Source organism: Hylaeus volcanicus, chromosome 4 (assembly GCF_026283585.1).
Source record: "Hylaeus volcanicus isolate JK05 chromosome 4, UHH_iyHylVolc1.0_haploid, whole genome shotgun sequence".
In the NCBI taxonomy this organism is placed as follows: Eukaryota; Metazoa; Arthropoda; class Insecta; order Hymenoptera; family Colletidae; genus Hylaeus; species Hylaeus volcanicus.
In genome coordinates this window covers 16,029,874-16,054,885 of record NC_071979.1, presented here as the reverse complement: position 1 = coordinate 16,054,885, position 25,012 = coordinate 16,029,874, and the positions used below count along the sequence as shown (strand labels likewise).

At 41.7% G+C, this 25,012-nt stretch overlaps 1 protein-coding gene across 1 annotated transcript in view; it reads left to right on the top strand.

Moving 5' to 3' along the window:
- Positions 1–65: 65 nt before the first annotated feature.
- LOC128876010 (neurogenic protein mastermind-like) overlaps positions 66–25,012 on the top strand; it is a 222,098-nt gene continuing 197,151 nt past the window's right edge. The window contains 2 exon segments of the mRNA XM_054122091.1: positions 66–1,830; positions 1,832–2,260. Of these exon segments, the coding sequence (XP_053978066.1) occupies positions 1,789–1,830; positions 1,832–2,260 (471 nt within the window). The 5' untranslated portion in view covers positions 66–1,788.

Sequence of the window (25,012 nt, the reverse complement as noted above, 5' to 3'; positions counted from 1 at the left end):
TAGAGTTATTGATAATCATAGCTTGACCAATATATGAAGCAGGTCCGGTGTAAATGGTTAAATGTACTTCGTAATCGCGATCAAGAAGACATAAAGTAGTTCGGTTTTCGAAAATGGCGCCAACTCCGTTTAGTTGCCTGGATCACCGCCGGACGGCGCGGCAATGTTGCCGCCACTTGTATACGCGGAGTTTCCAGGCCCTGAACTTAGTCGCGCGCGGTGAACGTTCCGTCCTACCGTCGAATCTTCGCGCGCGTCCCGTCGAGAGTGACAGTTCGAAAATCTCTTTACCCGGAAGACGAATGCTACATTTCGAGGCGCGCGCATCATTACGCTGACACTGGAACGATGGAACACGAACGATGCGGTCTTAGTTAAAGTGGCGTGTACAAATTACAAAGACGGAAAATATTGTGGCAACCTCTTGCGAAGCGCGTTCGCGTGGAGGACTAAACTGGCGGTGACTGGTCGCGTTGGAGCGACACGGACTTCACAGTATACCGTTCAGTCACGTGGCATTGGAAATAAAACGCGATGGGACAGTGTTTAACAGCGATAAATAGCGATGTCAACAACCGAACAGCGAAAATAGTGAAAAACAGTAAAGACTGAATTTGTGCGTGCCTGAGCGTGTGCGCGAAGGGTGACGAATTTTGTTTACGAGTCTCTCGCGCGTCGTTTTGTTTCTCGCGATTGATATCCGTCTCGAAACGAAAGTCACCGAGAGAGCGAGAGGGAGAGATAGAACTCCCGCGAACTGATTCCCTTGATTCGATCAACGGGCTATCGTACGCGATTGTGTTGTGGTGTGCGCGAGAGTACTGTGTACATTCAGCGTCGGATTAAGATTTTGTAAACACCTGGGTTACAGGTACTCGCGAGCATACACAGTGGCGTAAGTAGCAATTTTGGAGCAGTGTCGAACTTATGGCGGGGCTCTTTTAGAGGGAAGTTGATCCTTCCCTCTAAATCTCGTAGGTAGGTAAAAACAAAATAGTATCTCTTCATTCTTAAAGCACAATAATCAAAGAATATTGTTTTAGAGTAACGATATTATCGTACGAAATATTGGAGTAAATTTGAGTAAAGAACTCATGTTGAGTATTTATTTCACAACTTATGTTTAGGGAATCGCGTATAGCTAAAAATAATCAGAAAGTAACAGATACGTTTCTTGTTTGTTAACGAAGTCGGGGACCCGCGTGCTTCGCACGCGCTGCTCACCCTTAGTTACGCCACTAAGTGTATATATATGTATACACAGTAGAGCAGTGGTTCTTAACCTTCTTAACCTTTCGGCTCAGTTCAGAAGATTCTTAATCTTTCTGAACTCGCTGCACTGTTTAGAGCAAGGGTTCTCAACTCCTATGAGGTTAAAAACATAGAACTTTGTTTCAGCATTCAGAAAAGTACAAGTTTTCATTTAAAAATCCCCGTAGGCCCCTTGGGAGCCCTTGAATTACGTCTCTTGAGCCGACCCTGTATGTACACAGAACGAACTCAATGAAAGTGGCGATCTTGAACTGATCGAGCAGCGGGTCGTTGCAGACATCGGTGATAACGTGCAAGTGCAAGTGGACTATACGCACTGAGCGCGAAACGACATATTCCAAATGCGTCTTGACCGGAAGTTGAGGATCGTCGGATTGGCAGGGTGGCAGAGGATGCTCGGCTCGAGGGCAGCGGCAGGAGACGAGGTCGCAGCAGTAGCAGTAGCGCGCGTCAGGCGCTTCGGTAGCAGGGGTTCTCACTGAGCTGGCTTACCCTGCGGTGGATTTAGGGGGCTGTATGGAGGCCGGGGGGCTCCTGCCCCGCCAGCCCCCGCAAGGCCCCCCCCGGCAACGCGCCTGGCTCGATATCGGTCTGCGTGGGCCAGGCTCCTAACGCCAATAACAATAGCAACGTTATCGGCCAATCGGCCGGGATTCACGATCTGAACGCGACCGGCCAGTTGAACGTAACCGGTCAACAACAGCTGCAGCTGCAGCAACAAATGGGTCAAGCACCTGGTATGGGTGAGGTACTCACCCACAAGAGGCAGGCGGTCGTCGATCGTCTCAGACGGAGGATCGAGAGTTATCGGCGTAGACAAACCGATTGCATACCGAGATTCGATCAGAGCTTCAACGGTCTCTGCGAGCAGAACATACAGGACACCCTCGTGCTCAAGCAACGTTTCCTCGAGAGCAAGGCGAAACGGCAAGCCAAGAAGACGGACAAGAAACAAAGCGACCCGATCGGACTCTCCAACGTTCACGTGGTGAGTCATTTATACATACTCTACTTGTGACTCTGGACCTTTCGTTCGCGCGGCTTCTGAGCGTAGGTGCTGCCGCCTTGCCGGTCGTCAACCTTCTCTCGCGAAATGCTCCTTATCGCCCTCCCTATTTCCCCGTGCGTATCATTACGTGTAAGCGATATTCTGTTTACGGGAAGATCGATGCTATCTTACGGATCTTGGCTCTTGCACACCGCCTCTCGAAATGATCGAGCAGAGCTTCAAACTGCTCCATTCGAGTAATAATTCCTTTGGCGAATATAATTTGAATGTTTGTCTATTCGCACATATTGAGGATTCGATCATTCAGGTACTATTTGAATTTTTCCTTACTCTAATTCAAGAATCCGTACGGTTTTCGAATACCATGTACCATGTTTACCTACTCCGATACTAGTCGCATGTTTGACTACTCCAAAACCTCAAGAGCATCGACTTGTTGCGAGCAGATGAGGAATAACGATCGTAAAGCCGTCGAAATTTTGATACTTTCCAAGTGGCCCGATAAATGGAGTTCAGTAAAGGCCGTTCGCATTGAAAGCGATCCACAAACGATATTGTCGAGGGGTCACGCGATTGAGAACATCTAAAGTGTAGTTATATGTATAGCGAGTAAGCGGCACTCAGCAACTTGCCGGGTCAAGACTCTACTACACAGGTTTGGAATCGAAGCGCGGGCGTAATGAAATACCACGCTCTTTACACTCAACCAAGTTTCATTTACAAAGCAACAGGACGCTATCGTTACGCGTTGATGGCTTGCACCGAAATTTAACGCTTTGACCGTTCGAAAATATTTCTGAATTCGATTTGAAACAATGAGATCTGTAATATTCCGTGCAAAATAGAGGCTTGACTTGTGACTTTGTCAAGCTAACCATCATTTTTATGTTTTTATTAAGATAATCGAAAATGGAGCGGTCAATAATGCGATAGTATAACGACAGTTGTACAAAAGACACCGTATTCGTGGATACGACTTATTCAAAAATATGAAAATGTATGCAGGAAACCTTGAAGAGAGAACAATAATCGGTTTCAGAAACGGCTATAAAAAGACCGGTTTTGAGAACTGCAATTCATTCTTTAAGATCTGGATCACGGGTTCTGCGACTCGGGTCTTTATTGAAGTCTCTGTGTTACGCTACAGCGTTTTTACGACATCTTTATGCAACGAACGCCATAGTTGCAAACAGTTTTTCATGATTTTGAGATTCTGTTCAAAAGCATGATCTTCTAACGAACGATTGTTCAAGCTAATAAAATTATCGTGAACAGGAGGACGATATTATGTACGATATTTCGCTCACCGTTGCTTTTACGAGAATAATGCACACCGTAAAAGTTGTTGGGGATTAAATTTAGAAACTTTTTTGTTCTCCGTCAATTTTCGATACAGTCAATAATAGCCGAGATATCAACCCTACCCTTCTTACTCACCCCTACGAGGGTTAAGTAGCAGCAGAACCCTATTTATTTGTGCTGCAGTAAGTTGAACGAATAACGTATGCCAGGAAGTGCTAAAAATAGCACTTGTACTGGAACAATATTTTTCATGCCGGTCAGCACCGAGTAGTTTCGTTTTTAAGACTTTTTAATAATTTATAAAAATAACAATTGTACTAGTAATTGATCCTTTCAATAGTAAGTTGTATGAATTGTATTGATAATATGGAATCAACATTGAATGAGAGCACAAGGATATGGATTTTTCATTTATCGAGAATTACTTATTGCTCCAATTTTTATGAATGCTTGTTGAATACGTGCACAGCATAAATTATTCTCTTCACCAGTGTCTCTTTTCGGAAACGATGCAGAGGTGAGGTCGCGTGAATCGACTGTTAGGTGTATTATTATAATGTACGAAGTCATCTTCATCGTTGGAGCGTCGTTTGCAGAGAGTAGCCAATCTTCTATCTTTATTCCTGTCGTGTATCAATTGAAACAGGTGAATGCGCGTCGTCGGCGCGGAGGAGGTCGTCGTTAAGTCGTAGGCTCCTGCCTACGTCGGTTACCTGTAGGCGTTCGATTCGAGACGTCCCGTATTAACCTTGGATTTACGTCAATGCAGGGGCGTTCCACAGCTACGGTGTAACGTCATTGTCACGAACTTATACTCGATGCGTTTATTTCGACCTTCGTGAGCCTCGTTGACAACCTTTGCCGCAACGGGGTGTGAATTTCCTTTTCTTTTATTAGTCGCGTGCCGTACGGATACTCCTACGCGGAGATTAAAGCTGTGCAAGCAGCGGAACAAAAACCAACCCAGCTAGACTCGAACGTTCCAACTGCCGTGGATGAACTCGTTTATTTCTTGTTGTTGTCCTCGTTCTCTTAACCCAGTAGCTGCCGTTGATACAAAAACGTACAACAATTTTTTCGCGGGAAACAATCATAGGTATTTATTTTAGAAGGTTTTCGATTTGTATATTTAATGTAAAGGCCCCAAACAGTGTAGAATACATCTACCAGAAATGTAACGGTGTACAATTCACCGTTTTACTTGATGTTTAGAATGTAGTCGTATTAATAGTCGAGCACTCGATTGGATAAAGAGCTTTACTCGGCTTCAACTTCAAGTGTTCGGTTTGCTTCGATACAATCTGTTCTACTCAAACTCGAATCTCGAGTGTTCAGATATCCGCACCGAAAATATCTTACTGAGTTTCAGCTTGGGGAAGCCTATTCGAATTTTTCCGACTATTTTCAGCCATCGTTACAGGAGTTAATTGAATTAATTTGTAAAAGGAATTTACTAAAATATAAAGAGGTGTAACGTAACGATCACTTCTAAACATAATTTTTATTTTCGAAGGGTTTTAACAAAAATTTTTCCCTCGATATTTATGATACACCCGTGGATAGTAAAATTAATTCGAACAGGTAGCACGTTTATAAAGGTCCGCAATATCCTATGCGCAAGTTGTATCTGAATATAGCTGGAAGGCTGTAAAAATAATGCATCGATGCGCTATTTGCAGAACCGATAAGCGATAAATGTATATCTCCCCGCTTACGTTCATCGATCGTCGCCGATTACTTCTTTATCCGCGTGGAAAATTCATTTCTTATGACGCTCTTAACTAAACGCTCGTGATTTCCTCTTCCCTTGTGCATTTACAATCGCTGTAATCGAACCAATATAAATTAAATTTAGCTGCTTTATTTATTTTATCAGCGATTTTTTATCATCGAATGTTGAAATACGCTTTATTGATCCTACGAGGAATAGTACACACGTTTTCAAAATACTAAAAATAAAAATATAGGAAAATATGCCGTAGAAAATAGTTTCATGTAATTTTATAATGTTAAATAATAAGTTAGATATTTCACCCTTTGCGTTCCTATGTCGAGTGAGACACGACAAAATTGTATTGAAATCAGAAAATTTGGACTGCAAAGGGTTAATATGATCGTATTCGGCTAGACGTCTCGTATATAATTATATATACATATGACACATAGCAGCTTGTATGTATATAAGTAAATAATATACTCTAGGTTAAGGCGATTATGGTGAATGTGATTTATTTATGACTAGTTGAATAACCTGTACTCCGCAAGGGATTATAATTTGTAACCAGTTGTAAAAGAATGTTGCTAAACTTCTCTTGTTTTATTGATAGCAGGTCATTGCAAAATATATTGCACTCAATTTTAGTAAATAAGTTTAGATATCATTCGAAAGACTTTGCATGTCGAGGATAAGGCGACGTTAAAAGTGATTTTAAGGGGTTACACCACTTTGGCCGCTTCAAAGAATCGCATTTTTTTTTTTTTTTGCTTAACACTTTATCTACCGGGCTATTTAGAAACAGTCTTCAGTTAAAAAAAGAATTTAGCATATGCCAATCTAGGCTGACAATAATTCGTCCATATTGTTACTAGGTACATTGAAACCCAAGTCTGTTTCCAAAAACTGAACATTGTAAATAGACAACCATCAACAGAGTAAATAAATTCGAATAGCTAAATACTGCTCCCGGTAAATAAAATGTTAAAATTCTCTCTCTGTACATAAAAATGATATGCCGTTAGTTAGAAATCGATATCGATAAGGGCAGTTTTGAGCTGTAGGTGTGCATCAGCGCGATAAAGTTTTCGCGCATGGCGTAAGAGAGGATTTGCATCACTTTTCTGCGTTATCACTCTCATAGCGAAATATTTGTGACTTTTTGATTATATTAATATTTATATTCTGTATGCAGTTTTAAGTGCTGCAAGTGTAGATTACATTCGTATGTTCTACTTTGGAACGATGCTATTTTTAAAAAAATGTATATTTTTAAAAACGGCTAACCATGTTAGTAGCTTTTAGTCGAAGGAAACTAATTAATTTCATTTCATTGTTCTAACTTGGATCTGGTTTGAGTTATCGTGCTCACCGCAAAATCATTTATTTTTCACGAAACGAGAATGCCTCCTTAGAATCGTCGACTATACGAGATATTTCGCTCATGGTACCGCGTAACGTTCGAACAAGAAATGACGACGACACGCGTGAAAGCTGAAACGCGGTTGTACGCGTGCGCCTTAATTAAATGGCAGTTGTCGCGTTAAACGTGAAAGTGAACTATTATTTATAGTGATATGAATAACGGAGTTGCCCGTGCGACCACGTGAATTTCTGTGAAATATTTCGTGTACGCTCGTACGCGTGTACAGGCAGTCTCAGTAATTAGAGCACGATTGGGAAGGGGTGATTTTTTGTACAAAAACGTTTATCTCGATGGTTGGGAATAGACGATAGAGTACTCTACCTTTTTCAGTCTAAATTCAGTGGAAAGGTCTACTGATCGCGTCACGCGACACTCTGTATGCGCTCGTCATCGAGCGCCACTGATAATATGCCTTGACGTAGATTATAGTGGTCTCGGTGTTATCAGGTCCCCGCGTTCACGATTTTCAGCAGAAATTAATCATCGTTTTATCACTGGCTTACCATTGCGCAGTCGTGTTCGGTTCTTGGCCACTTCTCTCCCATTAATATCCATCGCCAGCTTTCATCGAATGCGTACTCCTGATCTCCTATCGAAATCGCTTCATCTATTAATAACGTTCCAAAAGTCATCTTTTCTTTCTCGGAGCAGAATACTCCAAACGCACGAAACGAGTGATTTGTAAACTTCCACCACAATAATTGTACCTTGCACCAAGATAATAACAGATTCAACAGAAAGAGTAAATTTATTTCAAGATATGGCCATACCTGTTGCATCTCTCATATTTGTAATTTCTACCGGATTTACTAGTTCTTTCGAAACAGGAATGCGCAGGTTGTTCCACACTAGGCTGTACAACTGAAAAGGAAGAGCTGTTGCTTTGAAATTTTTCAATTTGCTTTTCTATGCAAAGTTACCTATACCTATCGCATTCAACAGATGGTTGTTCATTCAACGAATTCTCTGCCATTCATGCGCTCGGAGTGGTTTCTGCCACTTAAATTATTTCAATTCACAATTTTTGCGTTTCATTCAGCATCGTGTGCGATATACTCGAAATATGATTTATAAAATTCGGATGGAACAATCGTGGCAATTCAGACTATTATATCTGTAAGAATTATTATCATAAAAATAGTCGTAGCACTCCAGTTAAAATTTCTAATCACTCTTGACCTTTGGTAATTGTGATTTAGGAAATGTTTAATTCCCTAAATCACACTAGATGGATTACAAGGTTGCGCCAGACTGTTCGATGACTTAGGTGAAGATAAAGGCGCATAGTCTGGAGGAAAACTGAGAAGGATGTAATAGATCCGCCAATAACGATACGCACTCGCCATTCCGCTGGCATTCACGCACACACACGTGGCTCGACGCCGTGTACACATTGCCTGATTACATAGCTACGTGGTAGTTGTTTCAGTCATTCATAATCATGGCGACGCTGGTGTTCACTACGAACAATGAGGAGCATGAGCGGCTCATACTCGTAGACCACAACGCGGGGAAAGCTGTGGGAATCGCGATTTCCGTTGGGAAGTCGACTGCGGTGAACCAGATTCTTCTCGAGGTCTACTCTGGTCCTTTTCAGTATTTGGTTTCTGTTCTCTGTCACATGTTACCGATTAAACCGACGAATTTGGTCACTGAGTTCGTTGCACTCTTGCGCGTAATTAATGCATTTACGTATTGAATTAATTGACTAGGCTAATTGGAACTTCGTGTGGGAGAGCTGTATACACAGTGTCCTTGGAAAACCAGGTCCAAAGAAGCTTCAAATCGTACACTTTTCGTGTAAAAATGAACGTGACTCACATTCTTAGCCATTGTGCATATTTTTTTATCGTAAGATGCGAAAGATTGGTTTCGAGGAAATCAATTTAAAAAATATTTGGGTTACGCGTGCGCTTGACTGATAAGTCTCGACCCATGGGATATCTCTATGTCCCTATCGTGTTCCTATACAGTTAATTGCGATAATATAGCATTACTGATTGTAGATATTATTACTTCCTCGTATTGTGTACACTTTGACGTGATAGACTTTTACAGGGAATTTTAACGAAATGTACGAGAGCTCCGAATTTGTTATTTGACTAGTCGTTAATAATTACATCTATAATACACCCAAAATAATACTTTCATCCGGGAGGACAAAATTCGTGAATTATTTCCAGCAAAGTGACGCATATTCGGCGGATTGGCGAGACATTAAGAAAGAGGCACCAGGCAACTAATTAATTCTCTAATCCGGTCGGCCGTATCGTTCCTCTTCGTGTTTACGTCTTTCAGACCATTTTGTCGTTATTTGTCTGCGTTCATCCTTATTCGAGCTCGACTAGCGACAAGGATGACACGTGTCAGAGCGCGCGTCTCGTGGAATAAGTTTGGCTGGATTGCTGCTGCGCGACAGCGGTGCTCAATCCGCGCCTGTCATCGCTCCATTCCCAAAGAGAGATCTCGTCTTCAGAGCCGGTAACGCGAGAAGGATTCGAGGTTATTTGTTCGCGTTCATTCTTATCCGACGCAACCTCGGGAGTGACTCACTTGCTGAATGTTGAACGCCGAGACTGACGGGATCAGTCGCAGTGGTACTCGATCCACGCAGCACAGAGTGAAAACGTAGGATCACTTTTTCTTGGTCTTCTTTTTGCTAGAATTCAACTCGTCTTCCTTGTCGATAGTGTTTCTTGAATTGAAGCACACTCCAAATGCTTTGCATACATACTTGTCTGTTGAAAAAAATAATTACACATATTAGTGAAGGCAATTTTAGAGTCTCAAAGAGATATTCAACTCGTCTTCGCTCCTTGTCGATAGTACTTTCCAAATTGGAGCACACTTCAAATGCTTCGGACGCATACTTGTCTCTTGAAAAAAAATCGTTACAGATATTAGCGAAGACAATTTTAAAACCTCAAAAAGATATCACTCAGCAATGAATTAAAAAAGAACCTAACGTAATGATATTAAGACATAGAGTCTGAAAAATTGTCTTCCCTTAATTTAAATAATACCCTGATTTTTATATGATATTCGAACGTTAAAATTCGTGTGTTGAAATGATCTATACGAATATCATAAAATCCGAATCCTATCGTGGATTCAATGACTGTTAATAGTAATGCAATCACCACGGAGTGAAAATAAGGAGTGATTCTTGACCGCGCGGGCTCCTCTTCGTTCGTAACCAATCAAGAAGCCAACATTCGTCACAGTGTTGTCATTACAGTGGCTCGACAAGTCTTATTACAATCTATTAGTACAACGCCCACTGACAATTTAAACCGTCGTATCGACCGTCTGTGTCCCCTCTTCTTTCGCGTCTGTAAAATCAAACCGCGAATATCGACCTTCTTTAATGAACTTATTTGGTGTATCTTTTCGGCCCCCTGGATGAGCCAGTAGCCACAAAGCACGCCGAGGCTTGACCTTTCGCACTCGAGATAGTTTCAAGGATATCTTGTGTTCGACTCCTACCTCGTACACGTTACGCGGTTCGGAGTTGTTTCAGAGATACACCGAACCCGATTGTTGAACGAACAAATTCCCAGCGGTGTAAACGTAAACGTATCTGTGCCTCGAGCAAATTAAATCTCGCGTTAAAATAAAATTAATTTACATGAACTGGTCCATTTTCAAAGATAAACAAAGTTGTTTTCCTATAGCATCCACACCTAATTCGCAATTCATTTAAAAGATAAAGGTGTACATCGTTTTCGGTTGATAGTGAGTCTTCTTCGATCATTTCCGATGGAAATTTATTTATTGGCAGCGAAAACTGCGGAATATGGGGAAAGTTTGATCGAGTTTCAATTGCGTTTTACATTTCAAAAAGGAGCCGCGCACTTTCATTGGTGGAGGACGTAATCTTTCATGGATATACAAGTTATTCAACATGTTACCTCAAGGGGTACTCGAAACATTTTTTCAAATTTATTTCTATATTTCTTGAAAGAAAATTTGTTGCAAAAGTAAATAGCAAAGCATCTGGGTGGCAATATTAATTATATACAAATAAAATAAAAATCGGCCATTAAAAGATAAATTCGAAAGGTGTTACGAGTTTTCTACAAAGAAATTGGACCAAAAGTGAAACCTTCTGGCAATGATTCGTTGGTTTTCCATTCTTCCAAGAGAACGATCGATTCCGTTCCCCGAAGAATGACTTTAAAACGAGTCCCATGCCCTCCGTACATCGGTGTGACGGGCAACAATGAAGAAAAAACAGTAGAAGCGGGAGGTAAAGAGTGAAGAAGGAGGCCAGTCTGGATTCTGTTCCACCTACGAGCACGTCTGGTCGTGACCGAAGCACCTCCGCCAAATAGGTCTGCTCACCTTGGACGACAAGTTGACAGGATACCAAGAGAAAAGGCAGAAGGATACTGGACCACAGGAGGGAGTAGAGGTTGACGCGTCTTTCTATGTGCATGATTTGCATCACGTGTCACGCACCAGGTTCGCCGATTGGCCAGATCGGACAGTGGTTCTCATGTTCACGATAACGTCCTGCTTTGTGGAAGCCAGCATCACGTTTAGAAATCAACCACGATTCTATGGAGCTTTCACACCTGTCCTGTCGATCGATTATGCTAGGATAGATATCTTTTGCATCTTGATCGAGTTACACTTGCAGTTACAGTTACACTGTTACAAAATTGAATCGTCATGCATTTTATTTATTCCTCCAACCTTCGAATGAATGAGACCAGCCGTCTGTTGGTAAGCGTTACAGTTACTTAAAAACGCTTTGGCTCCAATTGGTTTCGGAGCAGGCCTGTCGTCGGCCACGATTATGTTTCCCCGTACGGCGACTGAATCGCAACAATATCCGCGGGAGCTCCAAGTGTTATCTTCGTGAAATGCAGATTGCCTTGTGTTCGATTCGCAGAATCTCAAGGCTGCATCAGCCGGCGTGATGCCCGCGCGAGCCGTTTCGACCTATACGCGCGTTGTAATGCTGTCATAACGGTACGAGGGGAAAATAATTTCACGACACGACGAGTCGTTATCGCCGCCACGAAAAGAGCGTAAACAGACGCCATGGAAATTAACTCGGCTCACACGAGTCGAACGCGACATCGGCGCCTTCGGTGCTCCATCTCGAAGAATGGTAGCGCTCCAAAATTGAATCAATCGAGTAACGCTAGAATACTAATAATAGACAATTATTAAAAATGCAAAGCATACAAAGAGAAGAGACTATATAAAATTAAAGAACATTTTTGCAGAATGGGGTTAAGTTTTCTATAACTACACACTTTCGCCACGTTTTAGCAATCGTGTTCATCTCTGCGCAAAGCGAAAGTATGTTGGCATGTTTACGAAGTAACGCGAACATGTGTTTGCGATTATTGCAAGTTCGGTGCGCGCAACGAGGGGGAAAGAGAGAAAAAAATATGAAACCGTATCGTCGCGTTTTCGAGTAAAGTGGCAAGAATACACCGGGGCGGCGATATATGTAACGGTCCTTCTCGGAATTCCGAAGGGTTGGAATTTGCTATGTCCTGGGCCACCCAAGGAGCTTTACTCGGGTACGCCACGTCCCGAACGAGTTGCGCGTTTAAATCGTTGCGTGGCTCTCCGGCCCGATTATGTTTACGAGCCGTTCACCAGTGCATTCATAATAAACTTTATCGACGAGTCCGTCATAAACGAGGGTGGGACTTGGTGCTAACGCAATACCAAAGATACAATGTAACGATTCGTTGCGCTATGTCTTTAATTGAACGCACGAAACCGTATACTTCCCGTTAGCGGCTGCTCGAGGTACTTTCACGGTGGCGAAACGATGAGATTACAAGTATTAGGTTGTCCAGAAAGTTCGTGGCAATTTTTAAGAAAAATTCAAAGATACATTTGAATATCAATATATATTTATTGAATTACATGCCATTTTGTTCAACAACCTTTTCACATTTTAGGAGATGTATAGATGTTATTTGTTTTCAACTATTCCGATATATTCAGACCTGTACCACCTACCAAAAATCGACGTGGATTTTCCAGACAACTCAATATATTACAATACATCTTGCCCCTCAAACATACGTCTGCAAATAAATAATTAGTTAACCACGTAATGTTCACTTTTCGATGATGAAATATATAGTACTTAGATTCTATTGTATATCAATTATTTAGGTTAAACACATATTAATTGCAGGCATTAAATTATATTAAGAAAAATATCTGAAAGAGATCTGAAGAGATTATATTCGACGATCACGAATCTCGTCGAAACCCTTCGCAAATTCCATCGTGTTATTCATAATAGGTGTAAATCGGCGCTAGCTTCTAAAAGATTTAGGGTCGTCTGGCCAGACTGGAACACATCCCGAGGCCCCCGGCCATCGGACGTTTATATGATCTTGAAAAGTCGCCAGGACTCTCCTCCTCCTTTCGCCTGTAGATTTCGGCCTATCGGTTCCCGCGACCAAGCCTTGCCAACAAAAGCCCCGAAATGCACCCACCGTTCCAGGAATCGTCCGTCTCTCCAGTCGTAGCCGTTTCACGATCCCAATAAACGCTCGGCGTGTCTGAAATCCGTGTCCGTCGCCACAGTGGGTCAGAATTCATTCGTGGCGCTCCGAAAATAATTGATTCGTTTCGACGATGGCTAGGAATACGATAAGCAATTTTTTTCGATTGTACATCGTTGATTTCTGCATGGTGCACGTAGCACCCATTTGCTTTTAGGAATTGTGTTGACAATAACTTACAAGATGATTATCAGATGTATGTATCGTGAACTTTCTGCACTCTTTTCACAAGGGATAGGCGATGTAAATAATTGTCGGACGCATTGCCCTAAATTTTACGGCACATCAGCGTCCACCATGGACATGGGTGAAGAAGCATACGTGGGTGAGGGTCCTGATACCGATTCGTGCGTTTTCGAGGCGTCGACTCGCCTACGATTGACCTTCGCCAGACGTGAACTCGGTCCCAATCTCTTAGTCCACCATATAATAAACACGGGAATTCATCTTCCGACAAGAAGACCGGGCGTTTCGACCAAGGACGACTAATCGACAGAGGTTGAGTTGCGTATCTCAAAAGTTCGCGATAGCGAGATCAGCTGAGACGTTTCGGGATTCTAGTTAGCGCGAAAGACGGTTCGGTTTGTTGAGATTATGTAAACGAGATTCAATGATCTCGATACGTCCACGCGGCTGATAGATGGTCTTTTATTTATTGGTAATTGATTAATTATGTATATAGTGGGTGCAATGAGCAGTATTCCTAGCTTGAAAGCTAGCGTTATATTTCTCGGTTCTCGTTAGTATGTTAGGTTTATACGTTCGTGTAAATAAATGATTTGCTTGTTAACACACGGTCTGATTGTAATATCTCTCTCATCGCTCTTCTAAACAAACCCCTCTTGAGATATATTTACTCCGCGTTTAAGGGCGCTATCTAGTACGCGATCCTCCGATACTTTTCCCAACACTGCTTTCTCGTCGACTTTATTTGTTTATTCATTTAGCTAAAGAGTGAAAATACTTCACCTTCGAGAAAAATATGCCATTTCCCAGTTTTTGCCTGAATAGAATTTAAGAGATAAAGCATATCAGGTACATCTACTCGATAGATACTATCACAACAAAATGAGAATGTAGCAATCACAAATAATCGTAAAGCATTGGCAAAGTAATCATTGCCCTCTCATCATCCACCCTCTCTTCGCTCCGTATCCCAAACGATTAAAGGATCGAATTACTCTGCGTCAGATTTATCGGTTTTCATTGCCATGTGAAAATAAACAGGGTAGGTTTATCCTCGGCGGTTCTTTCTCGCGTAATAAACGTCAGGAAATAATGGAAACCCGACGCTCCGATTCTGAATGAGGAACAAACGATCTGTGACGCGTAACCCTCTTGAACGCCGTCTTCTACCCAAGATACGAAGAGTGGTGCGTTTTCTCGTTGCTTCTTTCGTGTATCGCGGAGCCTGCTTGTAGCCTCGCTTCGAAATGCTCCAGACGTTGTCCCCTTTGCGGTTGCACTCCGACGAGACACAGGGTGTTACATTCCGGACGTATGACGCATGCTGCGGACGCTCGCTACGATTCCTTTTTCCTATACTAATCCCCACGAGGCCTTCTTGCGCTATCGAGAGAGTTCAATAAGAGTCTACCTCGCCAGAGAGGCGACACTCTCGTTTCGGAGCACGCATCCTTCCAAGGAGCCATTAGCATGGATGTAGTCAAACCTCTACTACAATTAAAATTTGTATTCTTAGGTTGTTGTATATGAAATCACTGATTATTTGATCTTGTTAAATTATCTTGATTTGTACGTCGCATTATACTCTTTTTATTCACTGGATCTTTCACCAAACGGTTTAACTACTTCGTTAAACGTTTGAATCGCTTTTTAAGGGATCCATTGTTTAAGGATAAAGCATCCATGAAAATTACCTTTCACAACTACGCCACGACCAGAAATGAATATATTTACAAAAATGGAATAAATGCACTCATGCATCGTTGACAAAAGTGTACCGAATCTATTGCTATTTACTTTGATGGATAAAATTAATTTGTAATCGAAATACAGATGTTTAAATCTTTTCTACAAAATCAAACATTTTATATGCAACAACCTAATATATATTATGCATTGATAAATGAATCGTACTCCATGCAGGAGCAAAGTAACGATAGTTGCAATATTAAAAGTAATTGAATTTCGTTAGAACCGACAGAAGCGGTTGCAATAATACTTAAAGTTTAAAGCGTTATAACAATCTCTGCGAAATTCTCGGTAATCCATCTTGATTACGAGAAAAATCCGCGTTTGGCGCACGGGGCTTTCAGCACTTTTGAAATAATTTTGGAGCGTCTGGTAACGCGTTTGTCGTTGTTAACTGGCCATAGCGGTGTCGTTGACGCGGCACGAAGCAGAGCAACCTCTGTTTTTAATGCGAGAATAACTCGGAAAGATTACGCCCGTGAAAGTACTCGACCGATTACGATCACCTCCTTTCTTCTCCGAGACGTTTCGTTTCCTCGAAAGAGCGACATCCGTCCCACCGATCCTCGCTGCAACCAGTGGCGGGCTCAGGCTGATCTGGGCCTGGTGCTAATTAATTTAAGGAGTCCCTTTCTTTTCCGAAATGTGTGGGTACAGAATGTTGCAGAATTATTCAAAACATTGTCGTCTATTACAAAAGTGTATCTACCCTCCCATTATTAAGGAGTTACAAAAGTTACCCAAGTTCCAATAAAATCAGGAGATTGTTATACAGACCATGTTGTTCGGTTGTCCAGAAAGTTTGTGCCAATTTTTAAGAAAAACTCAAAGGCATATTTAAATTTTGATATATATTTATTGAATTACATAGGTACCATCTTGTTTCACAACCTTTTCACCCTTTAAGAGATGCATACATGTTATTTGTTACATTTTTGGTACTATTTACCAAAAATGGACTTTCCAGACAACCCAATATTTAACAGAAATTTTCTATGCTTCTGAATAAAAATAAGAAGTCCCTGGAGGGTCAGAGGCTCAATCTTCGTTCGTTTCACGATAACCGCGTCCCTGGCTGAGACACTGGTCGCATCGTGTTCAAGTCCGTAGCTGCTCATGGACACGTATGACTCGTTTTCGTAGTCATACGTAATGAGCGACATTTTAGTCACCGGTCACGTTTCGGTTAGATGGCTCGTACGCCGTTGAATACGCTATCTACCCCCTCTCGGAAAAGTTACTCTCGCTTGCTTATTGTTTCAAATATACGAAGTCGCGCGGAGAATTCCGCTTCGTCGTCGTCGAGATTGTACAGCCGATATCCTCGAGTACGACTTCGTTAATGCATCGACGGTACCGGTGGAAACTTACCCGGAAACTCTCTCCGTTATACCAACGCTGCGATTATTTCAGTACAAGTATTTTTCGTTCTGTTCGGGGTCTAAAGAAGACACAATTTTTTCAATCAAATGTATCGTAAACATGTGCATATTATTTTTACAGTTCTCTATTGCGTAGTATAGAACAGTTATAATAGTTTTTATTTCATTAAATGCTTATTAATGGGACATAAAACGATTACGTAATTGAAATTGAATTATTTATTCGATAAATAACGGACCAAAAGGTCAGTTTTTAATACAGACGAGAATTTCACCGCAGGGATGTCGAAGGTACAGATGTCGTTAGGCATATCGAACAAAGAGTCAATCAGCACCGTTGACCGAGGTTAGGTTTTACGCGTGGATTTCCATTCTCCGTTGGAAAAGTTGTCTTAATGAACACGGAAAAAGCAGTGGTCGTAGCAGAAGCCGCTCCGCGTGGGCCCTTTGTCGCGCGTGGCAACGGTCGAGACCGTGGTGGAATCAAAGAAAGGAAGGAAGAGCATCGCCATTGTGGGCATTACTGTCGGAATAATAATGCAATTGTCGTACCGAACGCCGAATACATTCTTCCCTCGTCCATCATTTACAAACTGCAAGCCTTACCCGCCGTGTTGTCGTGTTCGTTAAAATCCTAATGCACGACCGCGACGGTGCAATGTGAAATTTGGCTTCACATAATGTTATCTGGCACTGTACTGGGTGTTTAGTAAAACGTGAGCGTACGCTTGAATATGTATATAAACATTTGTTTAATTCTTCTATTTTACTTTGGATTTCTCTTATTTTGTACTAAAGAGTCCTTTAATAATAATTGATTGTGCATAATGTACCGCGTTCGTCGAAACCACCCGCAATATTTAACGATATCGTTGGTTCGGTTAATGCGGTGTCGGCCATCTTGGTTCTATATCTCGAACGTAATGTATTCCGGCATATTGACGTAACACAGAATACGTTCATTACGACAATGGGCTATTTATTCCTATTTAGACGGTGCTCTCTGATCGTTCCCGGTGCTACATAGAAATTATTGTCGCGCCTCCATGCAGCGGCGACTCACGTTCGCTTGGAACGTTTGTCAACGATGTTAATAATTTCGCATGCGTGTCGAGAGATAGACGAACGCATAGCTGCCGAGCCTACCGACCGGTTGAATAATAAATAAGGTCCTCCATGTCGCTCGATGGGCCTACCACACTCGCACCTTCGAATAATTCGGTTTGAACGATACGCGTTGCTTCCGTTCTGGGTTAATCGACACACGCGGATAAATTATCGATCTCTGTACAGAACGGTGTACGAGTAACCCCGTGCAGTGTTATGATTAATTGAATGAAAACGAGAGGGGAAGCCGATGAAGTGATCGGATTGCATTACGTTTGGGTGTGACTTTGCGCCCCATTTCGATCAAAGTGCCACTGCTTCCTTTGTTCGCTGTTCCACCATTCGTACGTTCATCTAGTAGCCATTTCTGTTAGTATTGGAACTGTTTCACTTAATCAAATGTTCTTTGTTATTGTAAGAACAAATTTAAAAAAAATGTAGCGAAGCATGGCTTAAACGAAGGTTTTGACTTTTGCACAAAAGTAATATTTTAATTCTAGTTCAAGAGGTCTATGCAAAATTTTCTTTTATTGTGACGGAATGATGAAGATCAAGAAACACTGTACCACGTTATACCAAATTTGATACAGCGGTCGCGCACGTTATGGACAATAACTTGGGTAAAATCTATAGTCACGATTACCTTTCCCTTCACAATGGGCTTGGACAAAACGGATATTGCCCAACGCGTGCCGTTTATACACAGATACGCGCGTCGTCTTTAGACTCCCACTAGTTTCAGTATGACACGCTCGGGGAACTTTCTCCTGTTCGACACAATTTGGTTGTACCGCGAATACTACGTCTGCGTTTAAATGTGACCCGAAGAACAACGGATCTTTGTCCCCAGTGTACCTTAACTTATCTAATTAATGAATCTAACTGGCCTCATTGTCGAAAACAATCACATTATTATCGCCCAAAATAGACGTTCATAGGGTGTTACCAAATTTATTGTACAAACATTCGCGTATTGCGAATCAGAGAAATACGATTTTTGTTTCCCTGTATGACTTTCTCTTTTTTTTTTCATTAGTAGATGCCTCATCTCCTCTCTCAGTTCCAAATCGAGATACAATACATACGTTCATAGTACTCAATTAACAATTATCCATTCCTCGACGAGTCTTTGCCCATGTACCACCCCAAGAAGATGTCACATGCGCAGAAACGCGTGTACAGTGCGTGACTCGCGGGGTGGATCGTAAAAGCGGCACGATCTCTCCAGCCAGATGCGACTCGTAAGTGTCGTGTCGGATGGTGTACCAATTGGTACAGAGTCGCGCTGAGTGTTGGTAAAAACATTGCGACAGAGGAGGGGCCACCCCCAGAGATCTGCGAGCGCGCTCGGTTGCATATCGCGCAGCGGTGCACGCGTGCGTGTCACGCAGAGTGCCGATGCGTTTCGCACGACGCGCACGATCCTCGCGCACGTACGGTTCGTCGTACGGGCGACTGTGCGTATTTAGTTCCCATCTCGCTCCCACCTACGACTGTTATCCCCTCAATGGTGTCTCGTTCTTCCTCTGTGTTCACATCGGAAGGCGCGCGCTTGCGCCTATGCGCGAACCAGTGCCACCCGTCCGTCGAGTGCCGCGCTGTTGCCACCTCTTCGTCTCTCTTCTCCTCGAGCTCCAGCTGAGCGTGCCGCAGTGGTTATCAATCACCAGCCTACCTTCACTGGGCGATTGGACCAGAGCAAATTTTGTGCGCGAAAATCAAATGGGAATTGTAGAATCGCTTAGAATGTTGGTCGAAGAGTCGCTATAGCGGATAAAGATAGGAATAGTTTCTGTCTAGATGAAAATATCGAGTAAAATATAGCAAAGAATAGAATAGGTACCACACTAATGACCAAAATATTAAGTTATAAGTTCCAAGATTGTTGGATAATACAGGAATTAATGATTATGAACCTGGAAGTAGTTTCTTTACCACATTAGCAACGCCAATCCTTTTTCGAGTCAACAAAAAGTTGCAGCACGTTGCAACATTGTTAAGAAAAGGATTATGTTCGAGTCGGGTCCGTTGAAAAGCGTAATGAAGGATTTTGCAATGGTTCTTTATTGTATGTACGATTTACATGATCCAGTAACTGGTTGCGTAACTCTTCTCTGTTCGTTACAATGTGCTTGTGAGAAACGCTGGAAAAAGATTGCGGAACCTTCAACAGTTATATTTTTCTGCTAGGAAAAGGAACCTGTGTTTAGACGTCGATTTTAATTACTTTTTCGTTCCTTTCGGTATTGCATTAAAAAAAGGAGAAATGAATGTATGGTGTGTATACTTCATTATGAGAAGCAAACGTTTTGTGCAAAAATGTTTCCTAATTCTTAACCTAAATTTTCATTGAAAATCTTAGTTTTTGGAAAAGTTTGAAATTTGTTTAGATGCTCGACACTTTGAGTAGAAAATTTGATTTTTTCAAAGGTATAAAGTGAGAAGACGCCTTCCGTTTTGGAGTAACAGGCGAAACGAGGTTTAGCCACCGTAGGAAGCTACATTCATAACCATATGGTGTCTGTGGTAATGTTTTATACCCGTGAAGGGTTGGACTACGATGTGTGCATGGTCCACATGGCAGCGAGCATCGGTTCGACCCCATAGCATCCTGTCTATGGAAAAGGTAGTAAACGAGGGGATGGCCCCAGAGAAAAAGAGAAAGAGAATGGTGACGAGGCTTCGGTGTAGAAGAACTGGAAGCCCTAACAGCGATGCTCAAATTTTCTATTTACCTCACACACCTTACCTTACATACCTGCAATTAACAAAAGTGTATATGCAACGCATAAAAACAATTATCAACACTTTCGGTGTTTCGGTGACAAACATCCGTTAACCCTTCGACTCTTTGGTTCGAGTAGTTTTCTAAATCTGTATATAACAACACAGTCAATTTAACATTGAAATTAAATTGATTCTCCGATTTTTTAAAGTAATAAATACTCTTTTGCCATGTCTGTGCCTACTAGCGATCGCTAGTGGAAAACTGCTCACAGAGGGGCAGGTGTCCCGTTCTGTTGGTAGGACTTTCGAAAATCTCGTTGTGCGGTGCACCTTTGAGCACCGAAGGATCGAGTACAGCTGCCAAGTGTCCTCAACATGGCCAGGTAGGTATTTATTGATTCAATGGTGGCAGTATGTCTATAGCTAGGTACTGTGATGTAACTCTAGAACCAAGCAGAGAGGGCTGGCTTGCTAGAAGAGGCGATGGGGACGATAGGGTTGGAGGTGGCCAGGATGATTACACCGATAGGAAGCCAGAGAGAAAACAGTGTACATACTCGATTGCTGGCAAATACGCGGCAATTTTCTTCTAACTTTGTTTGAAGAAACCAATCACTTCATATCTTCCACAAAGCTGAAATTAACCATTCGATTCCGTATTCTATTTATTATTTCTGGTCAATCCCACGTTGGATCGATGGATCGCATAAGAAATTAACCGATATTGACGTGGAATTTTACTGTCTTTAATTATGTATGTGTGTATTATTTTAAGAAGATGAGATTATTGGATGATTGGAATGCAATACTGTTCAAATTTTTATTAACATGGAAGTAATAAGTTCTTATTGGCTGTGGTCTTTTATATAGAGTAATTAATTTTTTAAAACAATTGAAGTTACGTATTTATAATTGACTTCTATTTCACTGTAGATAGAGAAATAGTGGTTTGTTTTTACGCGAAGAGTGGAATTATGACACAATCGAATCTCGATCGCTCGCGCGCATCAACCGTTTTCAAGCACTTGTTCATAGACAATAACCGACACTTCCGAATGGGGCAACCGTACGAACGTAATAAGCCATTGTTCGCTAACCGATAAACAGGTAGTAAATAATCAATTAACGCTTATCTGTAATTGGGCCACCCACGGCAAACTGGTTCCCGTATTACACAGACATTTATCCAATCAAGACAACATGTCTTTTCAAACTCGAAAGTAAGTGAGTCAAACCGAAACCACTGAAGATCTGTTTACTCTTCGAAGGATCGTAGATTATACATATTTAATCATTCGATAAAAAATCCATGTTATAATAATATAAAATTCGTGTAAATATCCGACATGTTGACTAAAAAAACTGTGCTTCTCTCGAAATACGTTTGGATCGATAGACGTGTGTTGAGGCCATCGAATATCGAATTTTCAAATCTGTATTATACACGTTTAATTGCAAATTATCGCAGATTCTGTAGCAGTAATCAGAGGCTCGGATTTCTGTCGAGCGTATGCTTGGCGCTTCCTAGTCAGTTGATTTACGTGTTAATTAGCAACAGTGAGACTATTTATTGGCCGAAGGCGGCACAATGTCTCCGCTCGACTTGGCCAGAATAATTATTAACAGTCGGGGATAATTACCTGGAACGTGTCCTGGCTTGTTTATGGGAACGGGACACGGGACGGAAACGCGAAGCAGATCCGTTTCCCATCCGATTCGCGACCATAATATTTTGGAGAATGCTATTTTCAGGGCCCACGCGTCATTCGGAAACAATTAGCGTTGTGCTATTTACTCGGGTCGACTTGGATCTAGGCTTCAAGGTGGATTGCTGCAATTTATTGCGCTGATTTTCCTGTAACGGTGCTATGTGGGACAAAAGGCGGCGAAATGGAACAACGACAACAAAATATGTAGAATAGAGTGGGATTCACCTGTCAAGACAGAGTAATTATGAATTAAAAAGACGAATTAAACATTATTTAACAAAATTATTAATACGTACGGGAAATAACGATTAATGTACCATTAAGGTAGACTTTATTAGTACTATTCTAATGAAATCACATGTCAATTATTCAACGCAATTACAAAATTCTATTTATTCAACGTCCGGAAATTAGCGATAAAAAGTGTTTTCAATTAACTTTAATTGTACACGATTACCCTAGAATGCTAGCCTAAACGATTAAGCAGGGTAAGATATCCGAGCACTCGTCACGACTCGAATTTCGTGTGTACAATAGCTTAATTCTTAATGACTGTTTCTGTATAATCCACGAGTAATTTCATTTGTCTATCATTACTCGTGTTGGTAATTACTTTTCTCCGGTTTACTAATAGCAGCCATTGGCGGTTAAGTGTAATTATATTATAAGGTGCTCGGTTGGATTATAGCGTTGACGAGGAGGAAGAGGGTTCAGAAGCCAGGAAAAGAGTCAGGGGATGGTACATCGGAGCAGGCCGCTCGATACTGACCACCTCACACCTACGAAGTACCGTCTCTCTTCCTGTTTGTTGTGCCATGTGTACCCTCTGTTATACTTTGCACACAATTCTGTATGATCCGTCTACAGTTTTTGCTGAAACAATAACTTGTAGACCATTAGACTCGCGTACTGCGTCGTCTGACCGTGGAAAACTAAAGTAAAGGTAGATGGGAATCATCTACAGGTAAAAATTTAATTTTTAAGCGAGAAGTAACCGTCACATAACCGTGTTTACATTATTTCCAGCAGTAGGAAAACAACAAAAATTCTTTCCCAATTATTGTATTCCCCCATTAACTACTTTTGTCGTTGGATTCTATTCGCGTCGCTCTCATTTTATTCCATTACTTAATCGTGCGTTGGCTTCATTGATCGCATAACAAAATTAACGGATATGAGTGTTCAAGGACTAACGTCTATTTCACTGTTTGCGTCGCTCGCCTCCGTGGACGGTCGAGATTGGGAAATTGTTCCCCGCGATATTCAATTGTATCGTGTCGTGGTAATAACTCGATAGAAACGGAGAATTAAGCGAGACAGGAAGACTAATAGAAAGAGAATTGTCGCGAACGTTTTAAAAAAATAAACGCAAGTGGAGAGTAACGATTCGAAGCGAGAACCAAGTTGAGTACATCCTGTGTTCCATTAGCCCTTTCAGACCTCGCGTCCACAATTGAGGACACAAAATTTAGTTGAGGACCCATCCATTACCGACACTATCGTTTAGGCCGAATGTCCTTATTTTTGTACACGAAGAAAAATCAGTTTTCCTCGAAAACTACGCTATTAGGATTTTTTTTTTATTTTTTCTATGCTACTTTTAGTCCAAGTTAACGCTAAAAATGAAATTACATTAGTACGACAAGAAAAAATAATTCAGGTCTGAAAGGGTTAGAATGAAACATTTTCCAACTATGAAATTATAGTTTGAATTAATCGTCATTCGTCCTTCGATGAAAATTTTGCCCATCCCTGGCACGCACAGCAACGTGCACTCGAAGTAGCCTAGGGGTTAAGCGCGTCCCCGAAGCCAGCTTGCGTACACGCTAAGTCTATTTTCAGTTTCGTCGTTAACGTTTAACGTCGTTGCAAAGTTCGCATTGACGCAAGGCTCCCCGACAAGGACTGGTCGGGCTTCCTTGCCGATGAAAGCGATGTAGGTTGCATTCGAAAGGCCCAACGAATGGAGCAAAATCGCGATCGAGAACCACTGGCCAGCAGCAGGCAGCTGAGCGGACAAAGAGCGAACGGTTATTGCAGGACGACAGTGTAGACTCGAGCAGCGGCACGCTGGTGGGCCTCTCTTCCTCTCTTTTCCACTCTCTCTTACCACCAGGTCGATCCACCCCCTTTCTCACTCTGTCGTCGAGCTGCTTGCATCTAAACCTATAAACTACCTGGACCTACATTTCCTGTCACTCGCAATGAGACCTCTTTCCAATCGCGTCTAGACCGCGCCGTTCCATTTTTCGAACTTCCGAGAACTTTTTTAATTTATCCATAAGACTTATCGGGATCAGATCATTTTTTTTTTGGCTCGACGATGGGGAGGATCGTAATAACGAGCGCGCGCCGCCATTGTTCGGGTAAACGTTTGGGAACGGAGCAGTTTGCGATTAGATTGCCGACGTTGATGAGAACTAAGAGTTTTGTGTAATTGTAAATACGGATTGATACTTGAGAGGTTCTTCGTTAGAGAGTTGTCTAACACTCTATGCTGTGTGTATCTTACAAGCTAAAATTGTTACTCCTTATCACTAACTCCATTTTTCTTCTTTGTTTCGGGTAAGTCATGAAAGTTTAACCTACCCACCTCAGTTAATTTTCAAAGAAATCATTGCATCACAGGTGTTTATCAATTGATAAACTTATCGTCGAATACAATATTTTTTAATATGATATACAGATATGTGTTCCTATTTTTATCCCGTTATCGCATCTGAAATATAAATTACAATATTGGCACTTACCTAACTGGTGCAATTACGTCGATTAGTTCTATCTAAAAAACACACACAGTACAAAACAGCATTGTAAACCACACGAGTTTTCGAAGCAACAAAGGGCGTTTCTTATCGATTTCTCGGTACCCTCTCGCAGG